The 27,069-nt window shown below is 47.7% G+C and overlaps 8 protein-coding genes across 8 annotated transcripts; 4 read left to right on the forward strand and 4 right to left on the reverse strand.

Annotated features, from left to right (window-relative positions):
* Positions 1–750: 750 nt before the first annotated feature.
* HD556DRAFT_1290262 (uncharacterized protein) lies at positions 751–2,517 on the reverse strand. Its single transcript, XM_041299380.1, has 3 exons — positions 2,502–2,517; positions 1,738–2,449; positions 751–1,688 (listed from the first exon to the last, which is right to left on the reverse strand). Exons 2-3 carry the CDS (start codon positions 2,360–2,362, stop codon positions 796–798), a joined length of 1,518 nt encoding a protein of 505 aa, XP_041161636.1. The 5' UTR covers positions 2,363–2,449; positions 2,502–2,517; the 3' UTR covers positions 751–795.
* A 3,555-nt stretch (positions 2,518–6,072) lies between these two features.
* HD556DRAFT_356418 (S-adenosyl-L-methionine-dependent methyltransferase) lies at positions 6,073–8,274 on the forward strand. Its single transcript, XM_041310367.1, has 12 exons — positions 6,073–6,200; positions 6,276–6,593; positions 6,644–6,824; positions 6,883–7,106; positions 7,162–7,176; positions 7,235–7,295; positions 7,348–7,487; positions 7,536–7,640; positions 7,694–7,790; positions 7,847–7,908; positions 7,966–8,081; positions 8,139–8,274. The coding sequence occupies exons 2-12, from the start codon at positions 6,351–6,353 to the stop codon at positions 8,218–8,220; spliced, it is 1,326 nt and encodes a 441-aa protein (XP_041161637.1). The 5' UTR covers positions 6,073–6,200; positions 6,276–6,350; the 3' UTR covers positions 8,221–8,274.
* A 485-nt stretch (positions 8,275–8,759) lies between these two features.
* On the reverse strand, positions 8,760–10,563 carry HD556DRAFT_1362097 (uncharacterized protein). The gene is made up of 3 exons (XM_041302660.1): positions 10,478–10,563; positions 10,224–10,425; positions 8,760–10,171 (listed from the first exon to the last, which is right to left on the reverse strand). The coding sequence occupies exons 1-3, from the start codon at positions 10,509–10,511 to the stop codon at positions 9,226–9,228; spliced, it is 1,182 nt and encodes a 393-aa protein (XP_041161638.1). The 5' UTR covers positions 10,512–10,563; the 3' UTR covers positions 8,760–9,225.
* A 3,305-nt stretch (positions 10,564–13,868) lies between these two features.
* On the reverse strand, positions 13,869–14,650 carry HD556DRAFT_1441819 (uncharacterized protein; the record flags this gene model as incomplete). The annotated part of the gene is made up of 2 exons (XM_041306358.1): positions 13,869–14,426; positions 14,486–14,650. 2 exons carry the CDS (start codon positions 14,648–14,650, stop codon positions 13,869–13,871), a joined length of 723 nt encoding a protein of 240 aa, XP_041161639.1.
* Positions 14,651–19,982: 5,332 nt separating this feature from the next.
* HD556DRAFT_1535567 (Acetamidase/Formamidase family-domain-containing protein) lies at positions 19,983–22,372 on the reverse strand (the record flags this gene model as incomplete). Its single annotated transcript, XM_041309604.1, has 11 exons — positions 19,983–20,079; positions 20,358–20,463; positions 20,720–21,008; positions 21,054–21,148; positions 21,178–21,214; positions 21,259–21,293; positions 21,343–21,513; positions 21,574–21,588; positions 21,945–22,019; positions 22,158–22,284; positions 22,367–22,372. The coding sequence occupies 11 exons, from the start codon at positions 22,370–22,372 to the stop codon at positions 19,983–19,985; spliced, it is 1,053 nt and encodes a 350-aa protein (XP_041161640.1).
* Positions 22,373–23,133: 761 nt separating this feature from the next.
* HD556DRAFT_1307210 (uncharacterized protein) lies at positions 23,134–23,803 on the forward strand (the record flags this gene model as incomplete). The annotated part of the gene is made up of 4 exons (XM_041300009.1): positions 23,134–23,270; positions 23,319–23,481; positions 23,592–23,693; positions 23,753–23,803. The coding sequence occupies 4 exons, from the start codon at positions 23,134–23,136 to the stop codon at positions 23,801–23,803; spliced, it is 453 nt and encodes a 150-aa protein (XP_041161641.1).
* An 83-nt stretch (positions 23,804–23,886) lies between these two features.
* On the forward strand, positions 23,887–25,142 carry HD556DRAFT_1362154 (uncharacterized protein). The gene is made up of 5 exons (XM_041302661.1): positions 23,887–24,037; positions 24,100–24,431; positions 24,490–24,684; positions 24,741–24,846; positions 24,895–25,142. The coding sequence occupies exons 2-5, from the start codon at positions 24,135–24,137 to the stop codon at positions 25,095–25,097; spliced, it is 801 nt and encodes a 266-aa protein (XP_041161642.1). The 5' UTR covers positions 23,887–24,037; positions 24,100–24,134; the 3' UTR covers positions 25,098–25,142.
* Positions 25,143–25,278: 136 nt separating this feature from the next.
* HD556DRAFT_1362158 (uncharacterized protein) lies at positions 25,279–26,632 on the forward strand. Its single transcript, XM_041302662.1, has 6 exons — positions 25,279–25,480; positions 25,552–25,569; positions 25,622–25,879; positions 25,942–26,139; positions 26,191–26,296; positions 26,355–26,632. The coding sequence occupies exons 3-6, from the start codon at positions 25,622–25,624 to the stop codon at positions 26,522–26,524; spliced, it is 732 nt and encodes a 243-aa protein (XP_041161643.1). The 5' UTR covers positions 25,279–25,480; positions 25,552–25,569; the 3' UTR covers positions 26,525–26,632.
* Positions 26,633–27,069: the final 437 nt, after the last annotated feature.

A 27,069-nucleotide genomic window follows, 5' to 3' on the forward strand; every position in this document is an offset into this window, starting at 1 on the left:
TAAGCATCATCTTCATGCATTCAATGCAGACCCCTCATCCCATGCCCAGGACTCAATAACAAAAGTCTGGAAAAGAAGACCACGATACTGTTGATATGTTGATTGCCCTTTTGATGACGACCAGTCCAGCTTGTCCCGCACCAAGCTTGATCAGCAAAACTCATCTAATATCCAAAACGAACCCTCGATCCAGCGCCTCGCCACCGTTTGTCCATTCCACACTATGCAATATCTCTCACCTGTCCACAGGCCTGAGGGCGTCTGCACTCTTGTAAATGCCGGCAAAGAAAGATAGGGGATTAATTCTGCTTGACATCGAGGACCGCGACATGCGGGTGCTTATCATGCCCACTGGGTCAGGTGACAAGTCTGCATCAAGGATGAATAACGTTGAACTGTTCCTGACCCTTCCAGGATGAATGTTACACTAGTCGTGACAGACATCCGTCCGTGGCATGCACACTGCGAAGACCAGCTTCAAGATGGACAGCAAGTTGGTTTAGCCTAACCGGGGCGACAACAACGATGAGCCATCCATTGTCGCTAGTGGCAAGCAACGAACCGACAACTCCAATAACATTATTGACTACTACCATCATCCCTTGGCTTTTTCGGCAATCGTCTTCTTTGATTCTTTACCCCCTTCCGGGCAATTTCTACTTCGTAATAACTTCCATGTCCCACTGACGCTACAAATCACTTTGTGAATCTTGATTCATTGGCTCAGTCCCAATTGTCATTGAGAGAGTTGTCTTGAATGTCCCGCAGTCACCCGGTGCACTAAACAGACTGGTATTATGTAAACCCTTCACTACTAGATACACGGCGGCGCTTTGTAGACGACTTCCAACCATCTTGCTCAGGATCAAATACAAAATTTAGCATCTCCAAGTCATGCTCTGTGGTAATCTTCTCTCCATCCCGCGCATCATCAGGACGTCGAATATCCGTCCGATTAACACGTATAGGATAATGGGTCTCTTGCTTCGGTCCAGCCCAATCGAAGTCGAGCAGCATGAAGTCTTTGTTGTCTTTCACAACGAAATTGGCATCCCGAACGTCGCCATGAACGTAGCCGGCATTGTGTAACTCCTGGATGAGAGAGGTGATGGCCGCCTTCAGCGGCTGGCGGTCCACAACAGCCATCTTACTGAGCTGTCGATATGAGCCAGGCCGTTGCGGGAAGTAATCATCGTCAATATCAAGGGCATCCATAACCACCATATTCCAGCCGCCGGGTAAAGGATCGTAGGCGATAAGTTTGGGAGCGCGCCCCTTGCCGGCACAGAATTTGTGGGCCTCAGGGGAGTAGTGCCTGACGAACTTGATACATATCTTGCTCCCAGCCGCATCGCCGAAGGTTTCCCCGAAGAAGATAAGTTGATCCCTGAGGATTTGAGTCTCATCATACGAGAACTCCTGAATGCCATCGGTTGAGGTTGGATTGATGATATAACTCCGAGGATGAGGATATCCTGGAGATTGATTTTTGAATTCGACGGTCGGAATGTGACAGGAATACAGATTTGTGAGTTTCTCGACGGCGATTTTGAGAGCCCCAAAAGTACGAGCCGCCATCACTTGCAAATGGACGTCTGTCGAATGCCAAAACAGAGGAATGATAGGGCCCAGGATCTCAGACTGGACCTTGTTTGTCAAAACAGAGCCTGCAAAGCCAATGCATGCCCCTAGTTGTGGTCAATAAACGGTTTTAGCAATGAATCTGATGAAATGAACTACCGAAGACAATGATATGGATGCACGGAAAGACGGACCAGAGCTTGGCTATCTCAAATTTCGACTCTTCCATGAACTTGCGGTGGTACAACATTGCCTCCAGGAATGGTTCGGCAGCGCCGCTTCCGATCTCGTTCTTCCCCTTCAGTATCACCTGTACAAACATTCCGTCGGAGGACAAAAGATGTCCGTCTGTTACACATTTTGTCGCGTCAACCATAGAGGGATCGAGTATGATACCGTACTTGCGGAGCACATCCCGAAATGCATCCATCCGCGCGAGCTCATCCCTATAGAAGGCGCACATCGTTTCCGAAAGTTGCCAAACAAGGTCGTTATCATGGTCAGTTGGTTGTCGATTTTGACAATCATCCACGAACTCGGCGAAGATAGGCTCGAGAAGAGTGACTGGAACAGGGTTCGCCGCTCCGCGAGGACGATTGCAAAGGTACTCTTGGTTGTTCTGCTCTTGAGAGAATGCGGCCGGTCTTGCACCAGCTGACGGAGTACCTGCGCCCTTCTTGAGATACGCGAGACGTTGTTCAACAATTGGAAAGAGTCGTGCAACGGCAGGACGCTGTACGACGACATGGACACATCTGTCATCAACTCCATCCGTGAACATTGTGGACAGTTTGGTTGACGGCTTCAACTCCACGGATTCGCCTCCGATCGTATGGAGTAAGTGTAGGTCGTCCGAATTGATCTTGACCTTCCAAATGATCAGATCGTCAACATCCAATCGTAGGCGTCAGATCACTTACCTTCCATAGCTTGAGATCGTCCGCGTTAACACGGTCAAGACGTCGCATCTTCGCGTCCTTGATAACCTTTTGGAGGCCGCTGACACTTTCTGTCGGTGCAATCTCGATCTCAAATACATGGTGAGGATCATCGCCCATCATAAAGCATTTGAGGTGGAGTGGTCCAGAAGACACTAGGTCAGACCGCAATCAGTAAGGAGGAAAGGGTGGCAATATCGAAAGACAAATCACCGGCAGGTGAGGCCCGGATAACAATATGCAGACACTTGCGTCGAGGAGCATTGGGGAAAATCTCGACTATTTCATCCACAGGTGATAGGGATTCCATTGGGTCAAGTGTAAGATTGTTGAGATTGTCCTTGATCGTCTCGTCGACAGGCAGGTCGACCTTCCAAAATATCAGATTATCAACATCCAATCATAGGCATCAGATCACTCACCTTCCATAGCTCCAGATCGTCAGCATCAAAACCATCGAATTGATGCTTATTCTTGTCTTTGATGACCCCTTTGAGGTCACCAACAGTCTGCGTCTGCGCAATGTGGACTGAGTAAATATTATTAGGAGGATCATCACCCAAGGTGAAGCAGTTAAGGCGGAGCGGTTCAAACATTTGTATTGTAGACGAAGCTAGACGAAGCTAAAAGGACAAGCTCAGAGTTAACGTTCAGGAGAGAACTGCTGAGGTACAAACAAACAAGTTTGATTACGTAAGAGTCCGAGAAAACACACAGCGGGCAATATTTACAGCTATTTCCATATATATCGATAGGCCTGGTTATTAATTAGTTACTAGTAAGCAGTAGTGTACCTCCGTCTGGAACATGCACGTATAGTTTCAAACCCCGCATTATGCTTCGAACACTTTGAAAGTCCCCCATATCTCAACGTTCAACAGCAAAGCGAAGTTACCCTGCCACACGGCCTTCGAGAGTTCATTTGTCCGAGTCTTCGATGACATACGGGCTACTTAAACACCCTGACACTACTCAATAACCAGATGATAAACTGGAGACATTGCTGACAAGCCCCCCAACTGGAGATTGACCCGTGTCACCACGTTGCAAGAAAACATTGCCTATCCACCGTCTGGCGTCTTTGGCATCCTACCCACCAAAAATATGTGGCAAAATACTCTCCCCGTTGCGCATCGCAGGCTACAATTGCATTACACCACATTCTCAGTCATCGATCAGACGGTAAGACCTGGAGTTATATCTCACAAGACAGACTCGCACCGTGATCTGCTGATCATTATGGAAGACAAATTGATTCAGTTCTCGGGGACAAGACGTACTCGGTGAACATTCATAATTGTTCGTTCGTTCGTAGAATCGTTCTCTTCTCGAGCTGCCCTGACTCTCCAGACGATACGCCGAGCGTGGTAAACTGGTCTGTGGCCAGGTGTTCATTATCCAATTTCCCTGGGTCTCGGTCGGAAAGATCTTCATCGCGTTGAATATTCTAATTTCTCCTAGTAGGTGACGAGATTGAGTTGCGAAACGAAGATCTAGACGGAGAATGGATTGTGTACGAAAACAAACTATCATCCGTGCTAAGTTCCAGGCTTTCATCCTTTTAATTGATCTTACAATGTTTTTCTCGCAACGGTTGGTGTCGAGTTCGATGCATTACTCGAGTCTTACGACAAGGAAACAATGTTAATGTACGTAGTTGCGAAATGATATGAAGAACGAGATAAGAGTATAGAAGAACCAGAAACTAGTTCTGTGCGTGTGGGAGTTGCACGGCCAAAAAAAAAGAGAACGAAACGAGTCTGCAATGGAACCGTGGCTAGCTCTACCACTGACAAAAATGTTGGAGCAAAATACTCATGCCTTTCAAACATGAAACATCGTTGCGAAGAACAAGTCCGAGGAAATGGTTTTGCGACGACAAGGTCACCCAAAAGGTGGCAGTCATTTTGTACCCAGGTGCTGCTGCTCTGCATACCTGTCGCACACCAGGACTCTAAGCTTGAACACAGGTATGACATTTTTTGTCGCGACTGTTAGCATGATTAGACTAGTGTCCCGACGAAGAAACAAGGTTGTTGGAAGAGCGGAAGACGTGAAGAGTAAGATGATTGTACATGTGCTGCTCCTGTATTAATGACCATTGGCGTGCGGGGGAGATGCGCAACAGATAAACAAAACAAAACGAGCTCACAGGCGGCTGCTGCACCTGGTGCGGCAGTCCTGGTACCCTGAGCAGGTGTGGTGGTAGGCTGAGATTGCGACGACGAGCCTTGGGCTTGCAACTGCCTTTGCTGCTGCGGCCGCGGCCGTGGAGCAACATACAATGCCTAGACAGAAATCGTTGAATCAGGGCAATAGGAAATGGACGAGGAGAAAGAAATACCTTTCTGTCCTGTACTGTAGCAACTTCGACAATACGAGGACCGCGAGAAAAGATGGAGCGCCTTGGGTGTTGCTGAAGTTCAGTTGCTCCATCGACATCGGAATGAGAGTGGTGGAAGAACAACGAAAGGCGTTCGAGAATGGCACGTGGAATGGCAGAAAAGGATGGGTTATGAATGCGAGGATTGTGCGCAGGAGAGAGGGTATGGGTACCACGTGCTGTAGAGGACTGAGAGAGATCAGAAAAAGAGCTGGTCAAAAAAGGTAGAGGACTCACTTGGGTGTCGTCGAAAAAACCTGGTGGTATTCGACGGGCCTGAATAGGTAGACGTCTGGTAGGCATCAGTCTAGAATTCGATCTTAAAATGGTTGAACAGGGTAAAATAATGTGTCACGTATGTCCTTTAGCGACTTTTGAGTTGGACCTGTAAGTGAGAGATTAGTGTGGTTCGAAAAGCACGAGGGACCTGGACTCACATGAGGAATAGATAGTAGGTCCTCAAGGCCAGCGTCTTTGAGGATGGCGTGAATGTCCCATACATATGCATTTTTGTCCCGGCAACCAGTGACCAGCACTTTTCCATCAGCGGAAAGGGCTGCACAGTTTAAATGATCTTCATGCTGGAGGGGTGGACCGGCTGGGAGGTTGGTGTCAAGATTCCATAGACGCACTATTCCATCCCATGATGCACTCACAAGGAGACGGTCGTTCTGAAGTAAGGCACCTTGATGGCTTCGACTCGGTCTGCGTGACCCTCCAGAATGGCGATCTGCTCCTAAGTTGTATTCTATTCGGACCAATATATCCCGCGGAGAAAAGTTTCTTTCCGTCTGACGTCCAGGCTAAGCTAGGAACTGTCATATAATCATGCACATGTTTGAGTGTGGCGATGGTAAGCGAGTGCTGAGCGAATCCTGGGACGGGACAGCAAGAGAAGACCGGGGTTCGGGTATGTGTACGGCGACTCGGATATACTCGCCCGATCACAAATTGTGACAGGAGGATTGCAGTCGATGCAAAGACGGGCGAACTGCTCGCTACCGTATCAGTAAAACAGTGAGACTCAACTATCGGTTAGTGCTGCCTGTGCCAGCTACTGGATGCCGAGCGGAGCTTGTCTTCGGCGGATGTGACATTACATAAGTGTGACTATCTGAACGAGTGGTAATGTCCGAAGTTGTGGTAGCCGATAGTACCTGAACGTTAACGTTGGACGTTCGAACCTCGGCTTATCTATGTACTTGCTTCAAGTAATACGGATGATGACATTCAGGTTAGATGTGCCGGCTCTTAGCCGTTGCACGAGTAGCAACCAGTGTCATCCGAGTTGGAAGCGAGTCAGTGGTCAGACTAGGTTCAGCTTCGCTTCCACATTTCCATTAATGTTGAATGTCTTCGCCGTGGCAAAGCAGCTAGATGATTTTTGGTCGAGGAATATAAAACCTGAACGTTGAACGGCTAATAAGGAATCACGCACACTCCCAAATATGACGGAGCTAAATGAACTCAAGGTTGAAGCCCTCTTGGACATCATCAACTCCTCCGCACGCAAAGCAATGGCAGAATACAAGAACACCGAACATGGAGTCCCTAGTGTCGATGCAGGCACCTTCCACCCCCTCGACTTTGCGACAGATACACTTGCCCTCAGAAAGGCAATCAGGCTGCTCGAAGGTGCATGCGAGCAATTGAACACAATACTGGCTCCCCCCCAACACACGGTATATAATGTACGTGCCGATTATAGATCGCCCTGTATGCCTTTTGCTAATCTTCCTAGCTTGTCAATAATCACAATTCGGCATGCATGGACGTCGTTATGCAATCACGTATTGCAGACGTCTTGGACAAACACCCGGAAGGTCTTAGCCTGGATGTGTTGGCTGACGCAGTCAACCTAGATAAGACCAAGATCGCACGCGTGTTGCGCGTTTTGACCCTCAGGGGTTGCTTCAAAGAAGGTAATTTGCATCATACTGCCCGTTGACAATTCTCTCTGAGGCCTTTCGTATTCCATAGTTAAGCGAGACGTATTCGCAAACACACGACTCTCCCTCATGCTCAAGGCGACAAACAACGTCGGGTGTTATATAAAATTTCAGCGAGAACTCCCACAATATGCTGCGGTTCTCTATGAGACTATGGTCGACCAAGAGTTTGGAAGGTCGGACAAGGTCGACAAAGCCCCTCGGATATTTACTTTCAGAAATGAAGGCAAAAAAGACAGCTTCTGGGAGATGAACGTGAGTTTGAGTCATCGTACTGGCCTTTCATGCCTTACCTTACCATATTGTACAGGATGAGGCACGCGATGTACGTGCAGATCTATCCGCTCATAACTAATTGAAGGCTCATAGAATCTTATACATAGGTGTTTCAAAAAAGCATGATGGGCTATTCTGAGATCCTGAGCTTTTCTACGGTGCTGCATTGTGAGTGATCACCGTTTTTTTAACCGTCGGCATGACTGAAGCGGGCCATAAGATTACCCTTGGGACAATGTATCCTCTGTGGTGGATGTTGGATCTGGAACCGGAGCAATGTCCATTCCTCTGGCGAAAATGTTCCCTCATCTCAGAATAACCAATCAGGAACTCCCAGAAACTCTAAAGCTGTCAATAAATGTGAGTCCGGACATCCACAGCAGACAAGTTAAATTTATATTTGATCAGACATGGGAGAAGAACGCTCCTGAGGTGCTGCTCGACGGGCGTATAGAGTTCGTGCCGCTGAATTTCCTGGAGGAGTTACCTGTCGTCGGAAAGGATGTTTACTACGTACGTGCTGAGTTTGTTCCCATTCAGCATAGACTGCTCAATAATCGATGAAGTTAAGGAGCATCATTCATAACTGGCCGGACGAGGAGTCAAGGGTGATTCTCCGTAATGTTCGCAAAGCAATGGGACCAAACAGCCGAGTGTTGATTCGTGAGTCCGCTGCATTTTAAAGTGAAGTTTACTCCATAATCAATATCGTGTGATAGATGAGTGCGTGCTCTCGCGCGCATTCGAAGAGCCTGACGTAGGGGCTAACGAGTCCAGTAAGGTAAGTTTAGAGTTCAGCTTGATGGTTAAGGTCTGATCATACGTCCAGGATCATAAGGCGCCCGAACCTACATTACTGAACTTCGGTAGCCACCTAACACACAAAATGGACATGATCATGTGGTTTCTTTTCAATGGCAAGGAGCGAACCTTGAAGGAATACAAGGCCATTGGGCAAGTTCCTTCCATGCTTGGACACATTGACGATGTTTGATTTGTTATAATTTACAGGGCCAGTGCTGGTCTAGTGCTCACCCAGACCTATGATCTTGTAGAGACGATGCTCTTGGAGTTCAGAATCGCTCAGGACTGATGCGGAACATATTTTGTGATCTTCTGTTATTGTACTTTTACCCTCCCCAATCGATCGTTCCATGATTTAATCAAGACGACAATAGGCTTGCGTTGACTATTCACCTGCTTACTTGGATAGACTGCTGAGTTGGGGATCTAATCTCGTCACTACATTTACACCGCCCTGCTCAGCCCCACAATTGACGTACGACCTACAAAAGTAGCTACCAGCATAATGGATCGCCTCGCTCCGAAAGCGGTCAAGTGTATTTTCGAGATTCTTGTCTCGATATGAAAATAGCTGTAAAGGGGGCTCGGTGGCTATTGCCAATCCACGACGTCATGCGGTGCGGACGCTGCGCTTGCTCGGGATTGGGAGTCCTCGGAGCATGAGAAACAGCACTCTGGCGGCCGACACCCATGAGTGAAGTCATGACCAAACATTCGCATCTCCAGCCAATCCGCAGCGGCCGCAGCATCGATGACTCCCAGTTCGTGGCTTTCATGGATCGCATTCAATGGAGAACACTCTCATGGCAGCGACCAATTCCTTTTCCCACCACATATTCTCTCAATTAGACGAGACGTGTCCTTGTGCATAATATTATGCTTGCTTGGCTTGATCAAAGGCATGCCATCTAAACCACACTAAAATTGACAACAACTATCTCAACTATTGTATCGTATTAGTTTACGAATACCCGAAACTAAACATCAACTTCAAGGGAAATCTTCACAAGAGTAAAAGTATCCCCTAGTACCTAAACGCGAAAAATCGATCATATCATAAGTAACAAAATAAGACGATCATACATAGATATTTTTGTTGACTTGATGTCGTGGAAAACAAGGAAGTAGTAGGTAGCCGGTATCGAGGGCGGGAATAAGAATAGGAATAGCGAAAGATATGCATAGAACGAACGACAGATTAGTACAGCGTGAAATCGTAAGATATCATTAGTTTCATGTCGGGCTCGAGTCAAAAACGCGGGACTGTTTGACTTCAGCGCCTCGAGATTTAGATTTATGCTTTACTAGGGACGATCATCAAGGCCTCTAATCTCTCTTCGAGGCCTCGTCCAAGACCCTCGCGCTGCCATTCACCACCGATATCATCGAGCATGGCGATGCTGTCACGCTCACGACCACTAAGACTCGCAGCATCATGTTGGTTGAGGGCGTAACCTTCCACACCAGGAATGTGAGGTGGCGGCTCAGGAGTTGCGCAGGTAGTGAATGATGACAACGGAACCATTGATGCCGGTGTTGATGCGAGCAGATCGGCATAACTCATGAACGAGAGACGCTTAGTGGGTCCGTGCGTTGGAGACGGAGGGTGGGAGATGGTGATGGGACGTATGTAAGGTGAAGATGTGTATGTTGATGAAGGCGAGAGTGTTGATATGGCGATAGGGGGAAGTGCAGAGGAAGGATGCTCCGCAGTCGTGGTCGTGGGTGATGGTTCGACTGATGAGAGCGTGGAGTAATATACAGATGCAGGCGTGCTGATAGAAGGTGCGGCAGACGCCTTGCCACTTGTACCCTGTTTTGAGGGAAAAGCGAGTGGGCTCGTCTGGATGCTCAACCGCTGCGGACTGCCCGCTCCCACACCCGGCGTAATATTAAGGGGGGTAATGGGCCCCTGCTGAGATGGAATGCTCAGCAACAAGCTCGTCCTTCCTGATGGACTTGGGCTTCTGCTCCTCAAGCTACCGATTGGGCTAGCGAAACCGCTGGTAGTGAGGCGATCACGATCTCGCGAAGGACTGACGACAGAAATGTGATCTTCCTCCATGGGAGAGGAGGCTGCGAGAATTGAAGCAGCACTATCGAGCACAGAAGGTACGCTGTGCTCGAGTTGTTCAGTGCCTTTTGCACGCGCAATGCGATGGGGATTCGGGTGAGAAGGAGGAGAAGGAGGGTGCATAGGTTCAATATCACGCTCAAAAATTGCGGATGACGATGAATGACTGTAGTTGCGATAAATATAAGTGAGTATTTGATGAAAGTGGAGTGGCTTACGCAGATGTCGGCGATGAAGGAATTGAAGAAGGTGAGCGAGAGCCCATCCTTGTTGTATTCAGGTGCTGAGAAGTATGAGTTGAGAGTCTATGTTCCCTAGTTGAATCTTTCTGGGGAGTAAGCAGCGTCGAGTTGGACGTCATACGTCTGAGATCAACAGGGGGCGAGTGTTGCACACTAGAAGATGGCGACATAGTCATGGCTACCAACGAACGTCAGGCTTTTAAAGGTAAGAAAAAAAGATAAAAACCTACGTTGAAATGGGTCTGGAGAAGGATGAGTGGACATTATACTGTGGATGTCGTCGGAACTGTGACTGTGTTGGATGAGTGAACAAAACGTTCGTTGAGTGTGGTTATAACTTTACCAAAGGCGCTGTGTAATGCCACCGAAATGCTTCCGAAGGTCCACTGCAGACCACTAAACCAGTCCTTGGCGACCCTTCCGATGGTCCCGCTAGTCCGGCATCTTCGATGGTCATCCTCACGATACGCATCACAGTGATCACACGTTCTCCACGGCCACCCCAACACTTGAATTAAGCGTACCCGGCCGCATGCCATCATTCATTCATCACCAACCATCGATCCCTGGCCTCAGACCTATCGGATCTTCTCGTTCTCACATTTAGCAGTGCTTTCGGAGCATAGCCCATTTCGTCCAGCCTGATCTCCACACGAGTTTCATGCAGGGCACTGGGTTTCTCAGCACCTTGCTTCGCATTTCTCATTTATTCGCGATAACAAGGGTCTGCTGACTGACGCATCCATTCTTCCGACGTTCTTTGCGTGAAAAGAAGTCTTCTCTACACAAGGATGTGGTTACTTATCAGACCCACATGAGCTCATTATTGTCAATGATACTTCGCTATCATGATGCGTCGGAGTGTTGGTCGAATGCCAGTCACTCCGTTTTACATCATCGCAATTAATCCAGAACCTGCCCCATGGCCAGCAGTTGCTGTTGCTGTTGCTGTGCTTTCTGAAAGTTTGTTCTGACTTGTGAAGGTCGTATTGATATCAGCGGCCCCAAACCAGTGATACAGCCCGTTCTAAAGCATTCCGGTAGTTTCGATTCCCGTATCTCACAGAGCCTCCAACATACGTTTACGACATGATCAACGTTGCTTGTCGTCACATGTAGACGTTCGCATGATTTTCATAATGCATCATTCTATCATAGAACGCGCAGTGCTTTCTTCTCGAAGGTTAGGTCGGCCCGCCGAATAACAAATTTTCGGGGGTGTGTTGATGTCACGATCACGGCCATAAGAATCTTGGTTCATTCTTATAGGGAATGGTCGCCGGACTCCATCATCATGTGCCCGTCCAGTATCCAATCGTCGTACAGAAAGGTTGATCGTCATCATTGAACGTTGAACGTTAAATGACAAGCAGAGCTTGTACGAGCACCATCAATCTTGTGGCTGAAGCATTTAAACCATTGATGAACAGGAAGCCATGGATGGTCGCCGCTTTTGCCCCGACTGATCAGTTGGACAGTGGCGCTTCAACGTTTTATGACTACAAGCAGTTGTAGTAGCGGTCAGATCTTTAGATGATACAAAGATAAAGATAATTTCTTGCACCTGAAAGATCTAGGGATGCGTTCCTTTGCATCAAGAAATGTCATGGGTTCGTAGTCCGCTTTCGGATGCGACACTATTAGCTGATAGGATGAAACTCATAGAACGTCAGGACAGGTACATCAGAGAGAAGACAGCTGGAAATGAACCTTATGTAGGGCCCCCACCTTCTTCATAGTACTGTGCTCCTTGTCCAATTCATCGTCATCGTCGACATAGTCTGTTGTCCTCCACATCTCATAAAACCGCGAATAGAAAGGCGACGGTAGGATGGTGGTGTCGAGCTGCTGACCGAAGATGTCCACGAGGTCACCATCGCCACTGACTTGATTATATGATTGAGTTCACTCGTACCTTTCCAGTACATGAGTGCACGTTACTGTAGTATGTAACGTGTGGCGGACTCCAGGAATCGAGGGGAACAGGTGATGGATGTGTAGCTCTTCTGCCCCCGCTGTACATTGCCACTCACTCAAACACGGCAACTTTCCCTAGGCCGCAATTTCGACCCATGTGTTTAGATTGAAACTTTGATAAGAACCAGGGCAAAGGAGCGTAAGAATGTGCTACCTTTGGTAGGCGTAGGCGTGCCATTGAAGGCAATGGGAAGAGTGCCGTTTGAGCTCCCCCACGCCATCCTAAGTCACGGGTATAAGCTGGATATATATATCAGCTCACGTTCCCACTATTCAAACAAAACTTACCTGAGCCACGGGCGATGTTTCTCCTGCACCGAACCTTGACTCTTCCAGGTCATCTCGCCCGATTAGGATATTCGACACTGCCACTTGGCAGAAGCTTTGAACAAATTGAAAGTCACACACGCTGTCACTGTCATCTATTGGAACAACCGCCTAGTAGCAAGTGATTCATTCGATAAAACAGCGCGTCTATGGAATCTCGTCATCAACCTCCCAGTCGGACCACCCCTCCAGCACGAAGAGGTTTTGCGCTCTGTAGCTCTTTTTCCCGATGGAAAGATGCTATTCACTGCCTACACGAACGAAAATGCGTACACACGGGATGTTCATGTCATCCCCAACGAAGCTGGCCTTGAGGACCTATTTCCCGTCGGTACCAATCTTGTCAGTAACAACATATCACCTGCTTTACCTTATTGACGATGTCTGCTGTTAGGCACCAAAAGACAGACTCAAACAGGAGGGATCTCAAGATGATTCAGGAATACAGCCCACGCCCCCTCTTCGCTCAGTGACAAGTCATTTTTGGAAGTGTGCGCTGTGTTTGCATTCATCATAACAGTAGCATTTCAGGCTAATGCTACGCGATGTCCTGGCAAGTTTGGCGGTGTCGATGAGCTCTCACTAACGTTTTTTGCTGGAATGGAAGCTGATGCTGGTGTGCGTAATCAGTATTTCAAATTTTAGTTCTTATCTAGACCTCCGTGCTCTCAGGCCTCTCCAATGGGCGGTACCCACCCTCATTCCTCTGCAAACGCACTCCTCGCTCGCCTTTTTGCTCCCTCACCGCTTTCGATCCGACAGACTACAGTGGTGAAGCGACAGAACTTCCGCAACCCTCGAGGCCTTCGGCGTTCCATCCACATGCACTCTTCGCTCGCCTGTCATCATTCATTCATTGCTCTTCACGTGAGAATAATGCACCAGACGCACTTCAGCAACCCTCTATGCCTTGCGGGTAGATCCACACGTGCTCCTAGTCCACCCTTGCTCATTTTTGCCTCGACCTCGACTCAACACTGACAAAGAAACCGAATATCATTCCACAACGCCTTTGAGTTCACATCCAGATGCACCCCTCGGCGGGCTATTCTCACTCTTGTCAGTTACAGTGTTACATAATAACAACTCAGGTTCAACTGCAATGAAGAGCGAGCAAGGAACTAAGTAAAGTTATAAAATGTTACAGCATAATGGGCCGTTAGGGAAAGCTGAATATAAGAGACTTGGGAAAAACAGCAAACGAGGGTAGCGAAGGTGTGTAAACGAAAAGAAAATCGTATATCATGATGGACTGTTGAAACAGGTTAATTTTCAACAAACGCACAGCGCCTATAGCTAGTACCCACATGTGTGTAATCAATAAATTCCAGGAACAAGCCGGTATCTTACTTCCTTTGCCCAAGTCTCCCATTCTTCTCCCAGGGCACCCTGCAACATTTGGTCCTCCGGTGCAGGACGGCTGAGGGAAATCCAGGTGTGGATTATGACAAGTACGAAAGTGATACTCGTTAATGCTTTGATGAAAGGCACTTGCAAGATCCCGGACTGCCTCATCCATGATCCTTGGCTTCCGTACGCGACAACGGTCCCAGCACTTTGGAGAAGGAGACCAGCGTAGCTTGGGTGGCGCACCACCGAGTACGGCCCGCTTGTCATAAGCCTGTGCTCTTTTCTGACGCTGAGATTGAAGCTCCAAAATTTTCCCAACGTCGACATACAATAAAACCTTAATGCGCCACCAAGTGCGATCGCAATACTGCCGACGAGGAAAGCGGGGGTGATTGGTGTAGGGTGGAGGGCATGCAAAAGCTGCACAGCTCTAGTGCCACTGATGCCTTCTGGAATATCTGAGGGGCCTATACGCGTGGCCAAGATGTTTGCCACTTCAACAAGCGATATTGCCCATATGTTGATCTGTTATATTTTCCACAGATTAATACAAACAACGACAGGTATTTAGATGGTTGACCCACCTTCATTAACTCCGGGCAGCGAAGTTTTATACACCATTTAATGATGAATTCGAACAAGGATGGCACGACACTCTCTTTAGATGACGGTGACGGAGAAGGGGAAGTGAACGATACATGAGTTCCAATGGCCGAAGCTAGGATGAAGGGGATCTTCAATAAACTCATGGTACTTGGCCTGGAGGTGCTATGAAGATGTTGATAGAAACTGATCAATTCGCGGGGGGCAGGTATGATTTTTATATTGTAACAGTCTCAGTTACTTGCATATGATACTCATTCTTACCTAGTGCAGGATGGAGTATCTTCGGGTCGGTCTTTCTGTGCACGAACACCCGAAATTATTATAGCTCACCTAGGGTTTCTCATAGAACTTAATGTCGCGGCGAACTCGGGTTTGACCGAACACCATGACGAATATACATGATGTACATCCGTCTCGAAGTTTTACAATATAACCTCGCTAACGGAACCGGCAAAGCTTTTACACCCTAATTACTAGGTCAAGGGATGTGTCATTTTGTATACTGTCCTCTCCGAGCACTGAACAAGCTGAGATATTTCAAGAGCTGTCCTGTGCCGTTCAAACCGCCAGAATACGATATTCTGGCGCATTTACTGGCTAGTGAATGGTCGCATAACGAACTGACTGAGGTTTCGTTTCATCAAGCGGCGGCCCTGGCTGGGGTAATATGTCACATCAATGAGTAGGGTGTAAAAGTGCTGGTTCCGGTGGCGAGGCCGAGTTTTGAAAAACATACTGTAGGTTGAATTGGACCGAGCGTTAGCCCGGGAGTCCACGGACGCGAGCAGGTGGAGCCGCTCTATATGACTCTGAGCGAGGGGATGGGGGACGGTAAAATATAAATTGATGCATTCAAAAACTATAATACACTTGACTAACGAAGTATCAGGAGTAATTACTAATTACTACGACACGACGAAATCTATAAGGGAGTGGTGGGCAGCAGGTCTAAAGAAAGATTGTTAGAGCGCCGAGGGAGGAGTGCGGAAAGGGAAAACGAATGAGGAAGCGAATAGCGCAATCGCTGGATGCATGCTCCGTACCGGCGGGAGGCTGCATCGCATCAGTGACCCCCTGGACGTCATTCCAACTTGAAGGGTAGTAGGCCGCTTATGGGACATGTCCAAAGGAGTTATATAACTAAAACAACGCTAGACTCTGATCTAAAATTTTAGAATGCACTTGGTCGGTCCCCTGTTATCTAACAACTTTGGACCCTGAGCAAACACAGTCCGAACACTCTTCACAGCATTCACAATGAAAAGACCCCAGACTCGACATTCAAGCTTCAAGCTCAAGTTGCAACCACATCATCGAGCGGTAGCCTCAACATATCTTCACTTCTCGCATGTTTCCCTTCTCTTTCTCCTCTTCTGCCTTCAGATTTGTCGGTTCGATATACATTTTCGACATGTTAGCTTATCTCTTTCTCGAACTTTTAGCATATTAGCTATCCTTCATTAACACTGTAACAAATCCACACTTGATGACAATATGTATAAGATTCACCTCTCTGACGCCAGTTATACCAACTTAACGCCTATGATCATCGTCGCCGGTTTTACCGTCTATGCGTCGTCAATTTCGAGCGGAATGTGCCTGTGCTTCGAACACATGCTTCGAAAGACGTCTATATCGCAATGTTAAGCCAGATTTGCAAAGGACGTTTGACACCATGATAGGAAAACTCGAGGTATTACAGTCCTATAGAGCAATAGCAGTAGTCTGACTAATGAAACACAAGCATGGGTGAAGGACGAAGTCGATGTAACGAAGGAAAGACAATGATAAAAAAATCACGGAGGTGCGAGCATGCAGGAAGTGAGACTATGTCGAGGAAGGCGGTCCAGACCTGAGCGTTTCATCTACATAGCAGGGTCATTGCTGTGAAGTGATCACCGGATGAGACACAGCTTTAGAAACGGCATGAACGACCCCCCGGCTTCCTCAATTCCCAACCAGACATTCATTGATTGCTGGTGATTGTGCACTGTGCTCCTCCAAACGGTGCTTCCTGTGAATGATACTCTATGCAGTTGAAGCTGACGACTCGCTCGCCAGCAACTTCAGATACTCTGACACATTCTCGAATTTCGCAGCACCGGCATACGTCATCCGTCTTGTGAGTGAGGATTGAATCCTGTAAGCACGATGTCTCATGAACCACGCCTTCTGTGATTCTGATAATCATAGCCATTGTCAGACAATCCGGTCTAGTCATTCAAAGATCCCGACAGACTTATCTTGTATACGCAGTCCACGATCTGCCGTAGTTGAGACTCCAAGCGCAGACTATGTCTTCCTCTACCAGCAACACGCCAGTGATCACGCCACACCAGACGATGCGAGGCCATACCCACTGGATAAACGGTATTGCGCACCTGCATGGTGGACACATCGTTACATGTTCGTTGAACGGCTCACTCCGACTATGGGACCTAGAGAATGGTACGCAGATAGGCAAGGACTGGCGGGACAAGAATGACGCAGTGTGGTCCGTGGTATTGTCCCCAGATGGAAAGACAATTGCCAGCAGAGGCGATGACGGGAATGTGAGGTTGTTTGATGTTGACACGACGAAGGTCATTACCAATTGGGCAGGACACACCAGAACTGTGTGTGCATTATGCTGGAGTGCAGATGGTGAGCGAGTAGCGAGTAGCGAGTGGATCCTGGGATGGGACGGTAAGAGTCTGGGATGTCAACACCGGCACTACTGTCCTGACAATCAAAACTGGGAAGAACTGGATGTATGCGGTGATGTACTCGCCTGACTCATCAAAAATTGCGGTGGGTGGAGACCAGGAGGACGCTGTAACAATCTGGGATGCAAAAACCGGCGAGCTTCTCAAAACATTCAAACACTATAATTTCGATATAGTTCGCAGCTTGGCATGGGCATCGGACGGCCCATCTCCGGTTCAAATCGCCTAATTAGGATATTCGACATCGCTACTCGGAAGCAGATCGGGAGGTCACGAGGACCAGGTCTCCGCCATCTCCAACCGCCTCCTTGCAAGTGTATCATGGGATAAAACAGCGCGTCTATGGAATCTCGATACCAACCTTCCAGTCGGATCTCCCCTCCGGCACCAAAAGGATTCGAGTTCCGCAGCCCTTTCCCCAGATGGAAAGGTGCTCATCACTGCTTGCGAAAACAGAAATGCGTACACATGGGACGTTCACGCCATCCTCAAAGAAGCTGGCATGGAAGACCTACTTTCCACTAGTACCAATATTGTGAGTGTTCAGATATTCCCCGTTCTCTCTCGCTGATAATATCGACTATTAGGCACCAAAAGACAGACTTAAACAGAACGCATCTCGAGATAATGATTCTGAATTAGGAATACAGCACACATCCTGCTCTTCGCTTAATGACAAGTCATTTTTGGAAGTACGTGCCGTGTTCTCAATCTTTCTCACTCATTATAACAGTAACATTTCAGGCTGATGCTACACGATGTCCCGGCCAGTTTGGTGGTCTTGACGAACACTTATTTCTTAATGGCATGGAAGCCGATGTTGAGGTGCGTAGCCAGTATTTCTATTGTTTAATTCTTATCTAGACTTCTGTATCCAGTCTTCCCCAATGAGTGGTGCGCACCTTCATTCCTCTGTAAATGGACTTCTCGCTCGCCTGTCGTCATTCGTTCACCGCTCTTCACCTGAAAATGATGCACCAGCATGAGCCCGGGCAGCCAGACTTGATATCCATGAGGCGCACTTCAGCAACAATCCACGCCTTCGCTACTAGATCCCACAACCCCTTCGAGTTCACGTCTAGATGCACTCATCATCCGGCTGTCCTCACTCTTCCGCTCTCAACCCCACACCAATGAAGAAATCAAACTCGCACAATGCCCAAGCCGTCCTCGTGTTGTTGAGGTGGCTACAATACGGGACAAGCAGGTAGGTGTCTCCTGAGCACCTCTACAATCACCGTGGTTTAGTGATTCTGTTCAGTCTTTGGCTGTCGCTCGGGGGCCAAATTTTATGAAAGCAAAACGAGCATATGATGAGCAACAAATACAATTGTACGGCCCAGCCCATGCGTCGTCATCGCACACTCAACCTGCCACTGCCTCAACATCTGCGACACCTTCTGCTCCAGGTACAGCAGTCGCACAACCACCATACATCTCATGGTGGGCTCAGATCGTGCTGTTTCTCTGCTGTGCATCTCCACCACATGCCAATGGTCGTTAACACAGCCAGCGTTGCAGCATCTGTACGACTACTCGCCCCAAACCTTGAATCACTAATCAACCATTTCCATTACGATGGTCTTCAGGCTTTGCAGTCTCAATTAATATTCACGGCCAACTATACACACCCTCTCCCTCAATCCCCCAAGTAATGACTTGCTAGTAGCCCTCTCGCCCACCCCACCATCCAGTTTCTGCGTATCCTAATCTTGTAACTTTGGACCAGTCTTGAGATGCATTCCAAGGGGAGACGCTGTTTTTTCAGCGCTACTACATTAAATGTTGGACGAATAACCTTTCGCCCATGCATTGCACATTATCGCCGAGTGTAAATGTGATTTCATGATAGGGAGTATGGGCGAGCTCAACGCTCAACGCCCGTGTGAAGACTGACAAAAGCTTTTCGTATATTGAATAGGAGGGGATGTCTTCTCAGATGCAGGCGTTTCTGGCGCTGCTATCGTGGCCCATCTTGTGAGTAAGAGGTGAGTCACTGTGATTGAGAACCACGAATCAATCCGCATACATGCGAACTAATACCTACAGTAAACAAAAGCTTTGTCGGGAAAAGGGCGATCAAAACTTCCAAATCTCTGCACTGTATCAGCGAACCAGCAACGGTGATCAAAACGCTAGTATTGTTATGGGCTCGCAGATAGAGTGCGGGTGCTCTCTTGTATAAATAATACATCGGACATGCTAATTGAGTATAGATTCAAAGATGATTAGGGTTTTATTAAAGTAAGAACATTCGCCACAGACTGTCAAAGCCAAGTTTCCTAGACAGGCTAGCTTAGAAATCGTGGACCAGGAGGGAACTTTCTGGACCGGGAGTTGTCGAGAAAGGTAATGTTGATGAGCGAGTAGAGGCAGAGCAGGTGATTCTCCAGGTAAACAGCATCACCGGGCGCAAAGAAGGTCCAACGGAGTTAGATAACGAGTCACAAACTATTCCTTAACTGACTGGAAGATATAGTACTACTTGATGAGTGGTGATTGAGGTCTTGACTCACTATACCTCATTTACTTTGAAATCCGGAGCTGAACTATTTCAGAATAGGAAGAATTGCATTATCAAAGTTAAGAATGGTTGCAGCTGCGAGCTTTGGTATCAGTCGCAGATAGCAAAGACGAACGAAGATGTTGATAGGAACTGATTGAATCCAAGGAGGAGGACGGTATGGTTTTTATATTGGATTGGGCTCAGTGGCTTACCCATAAATACCTACTCTTACCTCAGGGGGGCCGGACGGTGTACTTGAACATATTAGGCCGACGTATCCTCGGTTCGGGTCTTGTTGCTCACGGTACCCGATCCAAACCGTTTCACCAGGTGAGTGGTTACATTATATCTTGACCAAAACCTGGATAAAGTTCAAAAAGTGTCACGGTTAACATTTCTGAGGGCTGAGCTTTGCTGTTTTTGCTATCTCACGGCATCCGAAAATCGAAAATCTAGAAACAAGAGCCTTCCAGAGTCGACTCGGCCTCCTTGTCGTGTTGCTGCTAAGGCGAATTGAGTCGAATTGAGGCAGTACGTCAATATCGCATAATTGCGGTAGAACCCGAGTTCACTGTCCCACATCAATATCCAACTTAAAATTTATTACTGGAGAAACATGTCCAAGGCTCACACACAGACCAACTTCTCAAATTGTCAATCGCATAGACGGGACCCGATGAATTGACTAGGGTTCCGGGAATTTGCACCAGGCAAATTAGCCCGGCAAATTTACCCTGCAAATTTACTGTGAATGACAGTGTCAATTTCACACCCTCGAAAACATAGTGTCAATTTGGGTGAATTTGTGTCTACTGGACCCAGAACACCTGAAAAGCTTAAATATGACATCCTTGGTGATCAACGACCTGAGAAGCCAACAGTTGTTCCACCACCTGCCCGACCACCTATGAAACGAGATATTGCCATGAGTAGTGATGTTCCGGCCCGGCTTGGGCTCAAAGCCCCGGCTTAGGCTCGGCCTGGGGGGGGCTTAGGCTCACCAGATTTCAAGCCTGAGCCGTGAGCCCAAGCCGGCCCAAAGCCGGGGCTTAGGCCCATGCAAGCCGCGGCCCACATGCTGAATTGCATGTAATTGATGTCTGAGCTCCACCATGCTGTTCCCAACACCACGAACACCATGCGCAAACGCCCAGCACACATCAGCAACTGCTGACGTGGCTCAGACGAATACGGACGATGGACGAGAGCAGGAGAAGGGAAGAAGACAAGGAGGAGAATGAGAACGAGAGAGAGGAGATGGACGATTGGTAGCACTCGAGTGCTTCGATTCTGCACGCCCGGAAGAGTAAGCACTGAATACTATAACTCAGATACCTGAAGTGCATCGTCGAGGAGGCGTAGGTACTTGCGCTCGCAGTACGTGAGTCGAAGAGGGATGTATTTCGAACGGTCGACGAACCACTCGCCGACTTTGGATCCAATTGTAGGCTTCACTCACCAAACAATCTGCCGCCGTTCTTGAGTTCGAAAATACCCTGTTGCACTTTAGGCGTTTGGCTGAATTTGTGAGGGTGCTTACGGTGTAGCCCCAGGGCATTTTATCAAACGGTCTGACTACGAACAAATGAAAAGAGACACAAAAGAGCAACCAGGTACGACATACCATCAAGAATATCAACTACAAGACAGTCTCTAGGCTCGGCGCCCTCCACAGCGATTGGACCGGACAAATTATGGACGCTAGTCAGGTCCACATCTCTGATATCATCGCTCGCTGTCGGAAATAGTGGGCTTAAATCTGAGTCGAAGCTGATAAAGGTGATTCGAGTCGAAGCTGATAAAGGTGATGGGAGTCAGAAGCTTAGAAAGACAAAAATAGAGTCGGGAAACGTACCTCCGGTGAGTGCCACTGAACATGCCAAAGCCGCGGCTTAGGCCGCCGGCTCAGGCTTTTCGAAACTCAAGCCCGGGCCCAAGCCTTCCTCAGGCCGTGACTTAGGCCTGGGCTGGGCCCGGCTTATTTGGGCCCGGCTTGGGCCGGCCCAGGGCCTCAAGCCGAGCCGTGCACATCACTAGCCATGAGCGACTCAGATGACGAGACCAGTGAGGGACAGTGGCCTGATGATGATGATGATGTGAGCCTCGATGGAGAAGACAGCGACAGGTTCGATGTTGGTGATCACATTAACTTAGCATCAGGATTCCTTCTCGATCTTCTCTCAGACCAGCCTGTGCAGCTTGAGCCGGCTCCCGTGAGTCACGGACCTCCATCCAAGCTGACAGCTGACGCTGTGACTTCGTCGACGACACCGATGGATGGCGAGTGGGAGATATGGGAGTCTGCGGAGTAGATTACAGTCAATTAGGTGAAATTCACCTGCAAATTAACGCAAATTAGCGTCAAAAAGCTAGAGCTTTCGGGGGCTCTGCCCCCGAACCCCCGTCAGTAAATTTGCATGAATTTTGTGTCATTCACACCTGTAAATTTGGCCCTCTGCGAGGGCCATGCTAATTTGCCGGTCAACCAGACGCCATACCCTAATTCCCAGAACCCTAGAATTGACGCTGTTGCACCTACTAGTACAACTTTTCGGTTTGGGATAGTCTAGGATTGCTTACGGACTCGAGAACGAAATGCTACTAGTAAGTTACCTAGAAACCATGAATTCACAGGAATTTACACTTACTTTCATATCGACTGATCAGTTTTTTTTTTATCTCACCTTCTATTTACTAGTGGACAAACGAGCCGGGTCCCATTTACCGCAGATAGGCTGTTCAGGGCCTGAGTCAGGCGAACAAAGGTCCAATACAGGGCCCCGGCGTGACTAGAGCGGAGGAGAAATGGTGTTCCAACACTTGTCAGCTCCAGGGCTGGTGTTACGGTGCGCTAGTTTTTTTCCAGGTATATACACACTAACTCTACTTAGCTAACCGGATGTCCGAATCCGAGGATTGAGTTTATATAGACATGTTATTGGTGAGACATGTCACCTGCAGATTACCGGTTTGCCGATGGTCATTAATTTGCGCTCCTGTGAATTGTACTTGTGAACTTAGGTTCAGTTCGCGTCCATATGCCACTCTTCGGCTGGTTGTTCTCGCTCTTCCACTCTCAACCCCACACAATGAAGACTTCGAACTCCCGCAATGCCCAAGCCGTCCTTGTGTTGTCGAAGTGGCTGCAGCGTGAGACGAGTAAGGTATGTCTCCTTGGTGCGATTATAATTGTCGTGGTTCAATAATTTTCGTTCAAACTTTGGTTGTTACTCGGGGGCCACAATTAAGAAGGCAAAATGAGTATGTGAACAAACGCGATTGCACAGCCAAGGTCATCGCACAATCAGCCTGCCGATACCTTAAGATCCATGACACCAGGTTGTCAATAGTAACTGACGATACCAGTCGGCTCGATTGGCTCCAAGACTAGTGAAGCAGCCTCAAAGCTGGAGCAATGATTTTGGTAGAGGCTCTTCTCTGTCACGATTTCAAATTTGCCGCTGATATCAAGCTTGAAGTGATTACTCGCATTGTAATAAGTGTGGACAAGCTCGTTTGGGGACTCAATACTACTAATGTCAATGATCCAAAGTAAGCTGCCATTTTGGCGGGTTGTGCATGCCCTCTAAATACAACTAGGTATCGCCCAGCTGAGCCACCATTGCGGCCGGCCATGTTGTGTGACCGCGATGATCTTGTGGTGGTGACGAACATTGTCGCCAATGACAAGCATATTGGATTGATTGGTCCGGCGAGCATGGGAAAGAGTTCTCTTATGAATGCCATCCTCAACGAGCTGAGTGTTCTTTGAAATTCATCGCCACACCATCAGTCATAGCGAAGCCAAAGAAGACAGAGGACCTTGTCAATTTTCGCCCTCTTTCCATCAACATACTCGCAAACGCTGCATAGCAACATGCAGGCTGGTCTCCATCCATGCTGCTCAAGAAATGGGACAATCAGTATAGCAAGGTGCTCGACCAATATTATGGTTCAGCATGTATCGAGCTCATGGTAGGCGAGCGTGACAGAGCCGAGTCTTATTTCAATGTCACGATTTTGGGCTGCGACAGGCATACAACATATGTGGTCTAGAGGAGATTGCATTTGCGCGTAGTGGCTAAGATAGGAGTGCTTCCCCAGCATGGTCGGTGTAACTTACGTCACTCATTAACAATAATTTCCTTTTTTGCATATAGCCCCCTTTCGTTCGACTACCTCAAAGGATCCCCGCTTCAAGCTTCAGGCCTCAGGGTTCACAATTGCAATTCCCCTGTTTCTCTTCTAGCTGCGCACACCCCACATCCATTCCCGCGTCCCCTGATTAGAACCTCAACCTTGCTACTTCAACACGCTAGGTAGGTACAACCTAAGCACTGTTCCCGCTGACTTCCTATCATAATCATTCTAAATTGAACAGGCCAATCTTTAAAGCTCAACAAGATCCCTGTGACCATGTATAACACAGATCCAGATAGCTTGGTTGATATTCCTTCCTCGTTCGACACGACAACGGCGGATGCCGTCTCGCCTTCCGCAACTCATGGAGAGAGCGAAAAACAGCTGCCAGACATTCCTGATAGCTGGAAACCTCCCTCAGATCCCTATTTTCAGGATCTCTTCACCTTCATATGTAAATTCACTTTCAACAAGCCCGATCTCGATGAAGTATGGCAGGAGGTGAGAAAGGAAAATGGCTGGAAGACGTATAACAACCACATGTATGATGAGTTGGCGGGTCTTCGTAGAGGCGTGAGTATACCGTTTATTACCATTCTGACTTGTACGACTGACATATTTGTTTTTGCAGCAAGTATTAGTATTATTTGCGAGTCTTGCATGCCTGATGAGTTCATGGGCTGCTAAATATCTGCAAGGATATTCCCTGGAATTTTATCTCGTGTCCTTAATTTTGTCGTTTATATTGTCCTCTATGGGACTGCTTTTCCAGGTGTTGTTTGGGTCATCCGCCACGTTATTGGAGTCAGGCGACAATTGTGAGGAGGTAGGTTTTTTTCCCAAAGCATTCAGCTCTATCATTGACCAAAATTGTTTACTCAGGGTCAACAGTCGTTCGTGGTGGAGCGTTGCTATGTCCTGTTTCACGTTTGCCAGTTTCGCATGGCACGGTTTCTTCTCGCCTACTCTTTCGGGTGTCTCGCGGGCGGTAAGCATACCTCGTTTTATTTCATCTCGGTACTGACTTGTCTTCCAGCTCTTTGCATTATTGTTCCCAGGACACATATTTTTGCCTCTCTTATGGCGACTGTCACAATTGGTAGATTCTTGGACGCCACCTTTATGAAGGATCAATCAAAGCTTACTTTGTTGTACTATCGACGATTTGGGTACGTGTGGTTCGGCATTTTGGTACATTATCTTCTATGGCATTCAATAGCAATTCATACTATTCCCTAGTGGAATACGTAGTATACTGAAGCCGTTTCTTTTACATATTCAAACATTTTGTACCATTCATGTCGATTCATCTTATCACTTGACTCTCAGTAGGAAACATTGAGTGACACAGCGACGCGTCGATCGATCGATCTAGCACTCAGACAAGCGCGACGGTTTTTCGGGTATTACCGGTGGGTGATCGTGAGTTGCGCGCTCCTTGTTGTGTGTACCGTGCATGCACAGTAATATCCTTGTCAGTATAACTACACTTAATTTCCTTTTTTGCTCATAGGCAGCTCATACCCGGTCCTGGTGCTGCGCCTCCTCGGAGATCGTCTACTCCGATGCTTCTACATACTAGGTCCGTGCGCCCCCTTAAATAATCTGCACTTCGGGGCTTTGTAAGTCGGTTTTTCTCTGTCTTCTTCGCGTGTTCCCCGCCTTTGCAACTCACTTTGTATTTGTGAGTTAGTATAACTTGAACTCTGAGGTAAGTATACGCTGTTCCCATCGACCTTCTCTCACGAACGTTCTCCATTTAGATGACTCCTACCCAACAACAGCCACCTCCAATCATGTCCAACACAAAGTCAGGGAGTGTCAAGAAGCAACTCCAAGAACTTCCTGAAGATTGGAAACCTCCCTTGGGGTCCCGCGCTCAGCAGACCTTTGCGTTTCTCTGCGCTCTCATTCTTAACCAGCCTAATCTCGAGAAATTATGGCGCGAGATGGAAAAGGAAACGGGCTGGCAGAAGTATAACGATCACTTGCACCACGAGGCAGTAGGTCTCCATGTGGGCGTGAGTTTACCGTTCATTCCATCTTTCTTTTTTTGCAAAACTGACGTGATTCACATTCGTAGCAAGCACTGGTTTTTCTTGCGAGCATGGCGTGCATCTGGAATATACCACACGACGCTCAAAATTTCGACGCCACTTCTATCGAGTATTGTTTTGTGCTGCTACACATGTCGTCCATCTTCTCTGTCATAGGACTACTTTTCCAGGTGTACTTTTTCAGATCAAACTTGATGATACAGCTTTATGAAATTGGTAAAAAGGTAGGAAATTTTTCGATTCGTCCAGCTGTCGTTGACCCAAATAATACTCAGGACAAGAAACCGTTTGGGTTGGGGCGTTACGATGTCTTGTATCACGTTGGCTTGTTTCGTATGTCGCAATTCTGTCTTGCCTACTCTGTGGCATCTATCCTGGGCGGTATGCATATTTCTTGGTTTCAGTTTCGGTGTTGACCCGCTGAAATTCTACCTGGCAGCTCTTTCCATCATCCTTCTGGGGGCTAATTACATTAACTCTCTTACAGGAGTTGTGACTCTCGGCAAATTCTTGGACGATTTTTTTATGCAGCGTCGTGTCAGTTTGGTATGTCTTCTGTCTGCTAGTGTATGGTTTGGCATTTTCGCCTATTCCAAATTTTTCACATAATCGTGATATACCTCTGGTGTTTTGCTTTTCTGGTAGAACTCTTGATATTTAATACCTATGTGCTTGTTTATCTAATTTTTCTACACTTTTAATCGACTTGTGCCGAACCATTCGATCTTCTGATGGAGCCTGCCCTGTCGACGTCTTCAAACAAGACACTACTTGCTGTATTCAACACAGAATATGATGGCTTGAATGCTATTCATTCCTCTCTCAATTCGGAGAGCGACTCGATATGTAGCGACCGCTAGGTGGCCTTTATGGCCAACCCAATACTCGAAAAGACAACACGATTGTTCTGTTCATGTTACATCATGACTGTCAGCTCTGCTCGATCATGAATTAATTTGCCAGCCACTGACGATGTCAAGCTATAGTACGTATCGATACATCACAAGCGTCAGGGCCCGCGGACTGAAGCTGCCATCAGGGTGTAAGTATCTCTATCTGCGTCCTTCTTATCAGATTTACAGCTCGAACCCGCTTTATCAACCATCCAAAATCTCACTTGCAGGAAAGCTGTTCCAATCCTTCACCCAATCACT

Source organism: Suillus plorans, assembly GCF_016647745.1.
Source record: "Suillus plorans strain S12 chromosome Unknown HD556scaffold_20, whole genome shotgun sequence".
Lineage (NCBI taxonomy): Eukaryota > Fungi > Basidiomycota > Agaricomycetes > Boletales > Suillaceae > Suillus > Suillus plorans.

Excerpts from the sequence above, each read along its gene's own strand:
- HD556DRAFT_356418 (XM_041310367.1), top strand. The coding sequence starts at position 6,351 with ATGACGGAGCTAAATGAACTCAAGGTTGAAGCCCTCTTGGACATCATC. Across the intron at positions 7,791-7,846 it reads AAACAGCCGAGTGTTGATTC|ATGAGTGCGTGCTCTCGCGC; the intron begins GTGAGTCCGCTG and ends ATCGTGTGATAG. Across the intron at positions 8,082-8,138 it reads AAGGAATACAAGGCCATTGG|GGCCAGTGCTGGTCTAGTGC; the intron begins GCAAGTTCCTTC and ends TATAATTTACAG.
- HD556DRAFT_1362154 (XM_041302661.1), top strand. The coding sequence starts at position 24,135 with ATGTATAACACAGATCCAGATAGCTTGGTTGATATTCCTTCCTCGTTC. Across the intron at positions 24,432-24,489 it reads TGGCGGGTCTTCGTAGAGGC|CAAGTATTAGTATTATTTGC; the intron begins GTGAGTATACCG and ends TTGTTTTTGCAG. Across the intron at positions 24,685-24,740 it reads CAGGCGACAATTGTGAGGAG|GGTCAACAGTCGTTCGTGGT; the intron begins GTAGGTTTTTTT and ends TTGTTTACTCAG.
- HD556DRAFT_1362158 (XM_041302662.1), top strand. The coding sequence starts at position 25,622 with ATGACTCCTACCCAACAACAGCCACCTCCAATCATGTCCAACACAAAG. Across the intron at positions 26,140-26,190 it reads TTTATGAAATTGGTAAAAAG|GACAAGAAACCGTTTGGGTT; the intron begins GTAGGAAATTTT and ends AATAATACTCAG. Across the intron at positions 26,297-26,354 it reads TGTGGCATCTATCCTGGGCG|CTCTTTCCATCATCCTTCTG; the intron begins GTATGCATATTT and ends TCTACCTGGCAG.
- HD556DRAFT_1290262 (XM_041299380.1), bottom strand. The coding sequence starts at position 2,362 with ATGTTCACGGATGGAGTTGATGACAGATGTGTCCATGTCGTCGTACAG. Across the intron at positions 1,689-1,737 it reads CCATATCATTGTCTTCGGTA|GGGCATGCATTGGCTTTGCA; the intron begins GTTCATTTCATC and ends GACCACAACTAG.
- HD556DRAFT_1362097 (XM_041302660.1), bottom strand. The coding sequence starts at position 10,511 with ATGTCCACTCATCCTTCTCCAGACCCATTTCAAC. Across the intron at positions 10,426-10,477 it reads TTCTCCAGACCCATTTCAAC|CCATGACTATGTCGCCATCT; the intron begins GTAGGTTTTTAT and ends GTTCGTTGGTAG. Across the intron at positions 10,172-10,223 it reads CCTTCATCGCCGACATCTGC|TCATTCATCGTCATCCGCAA; the intron begins GTAAGCCACTCC and ends TCGCAACTACAG.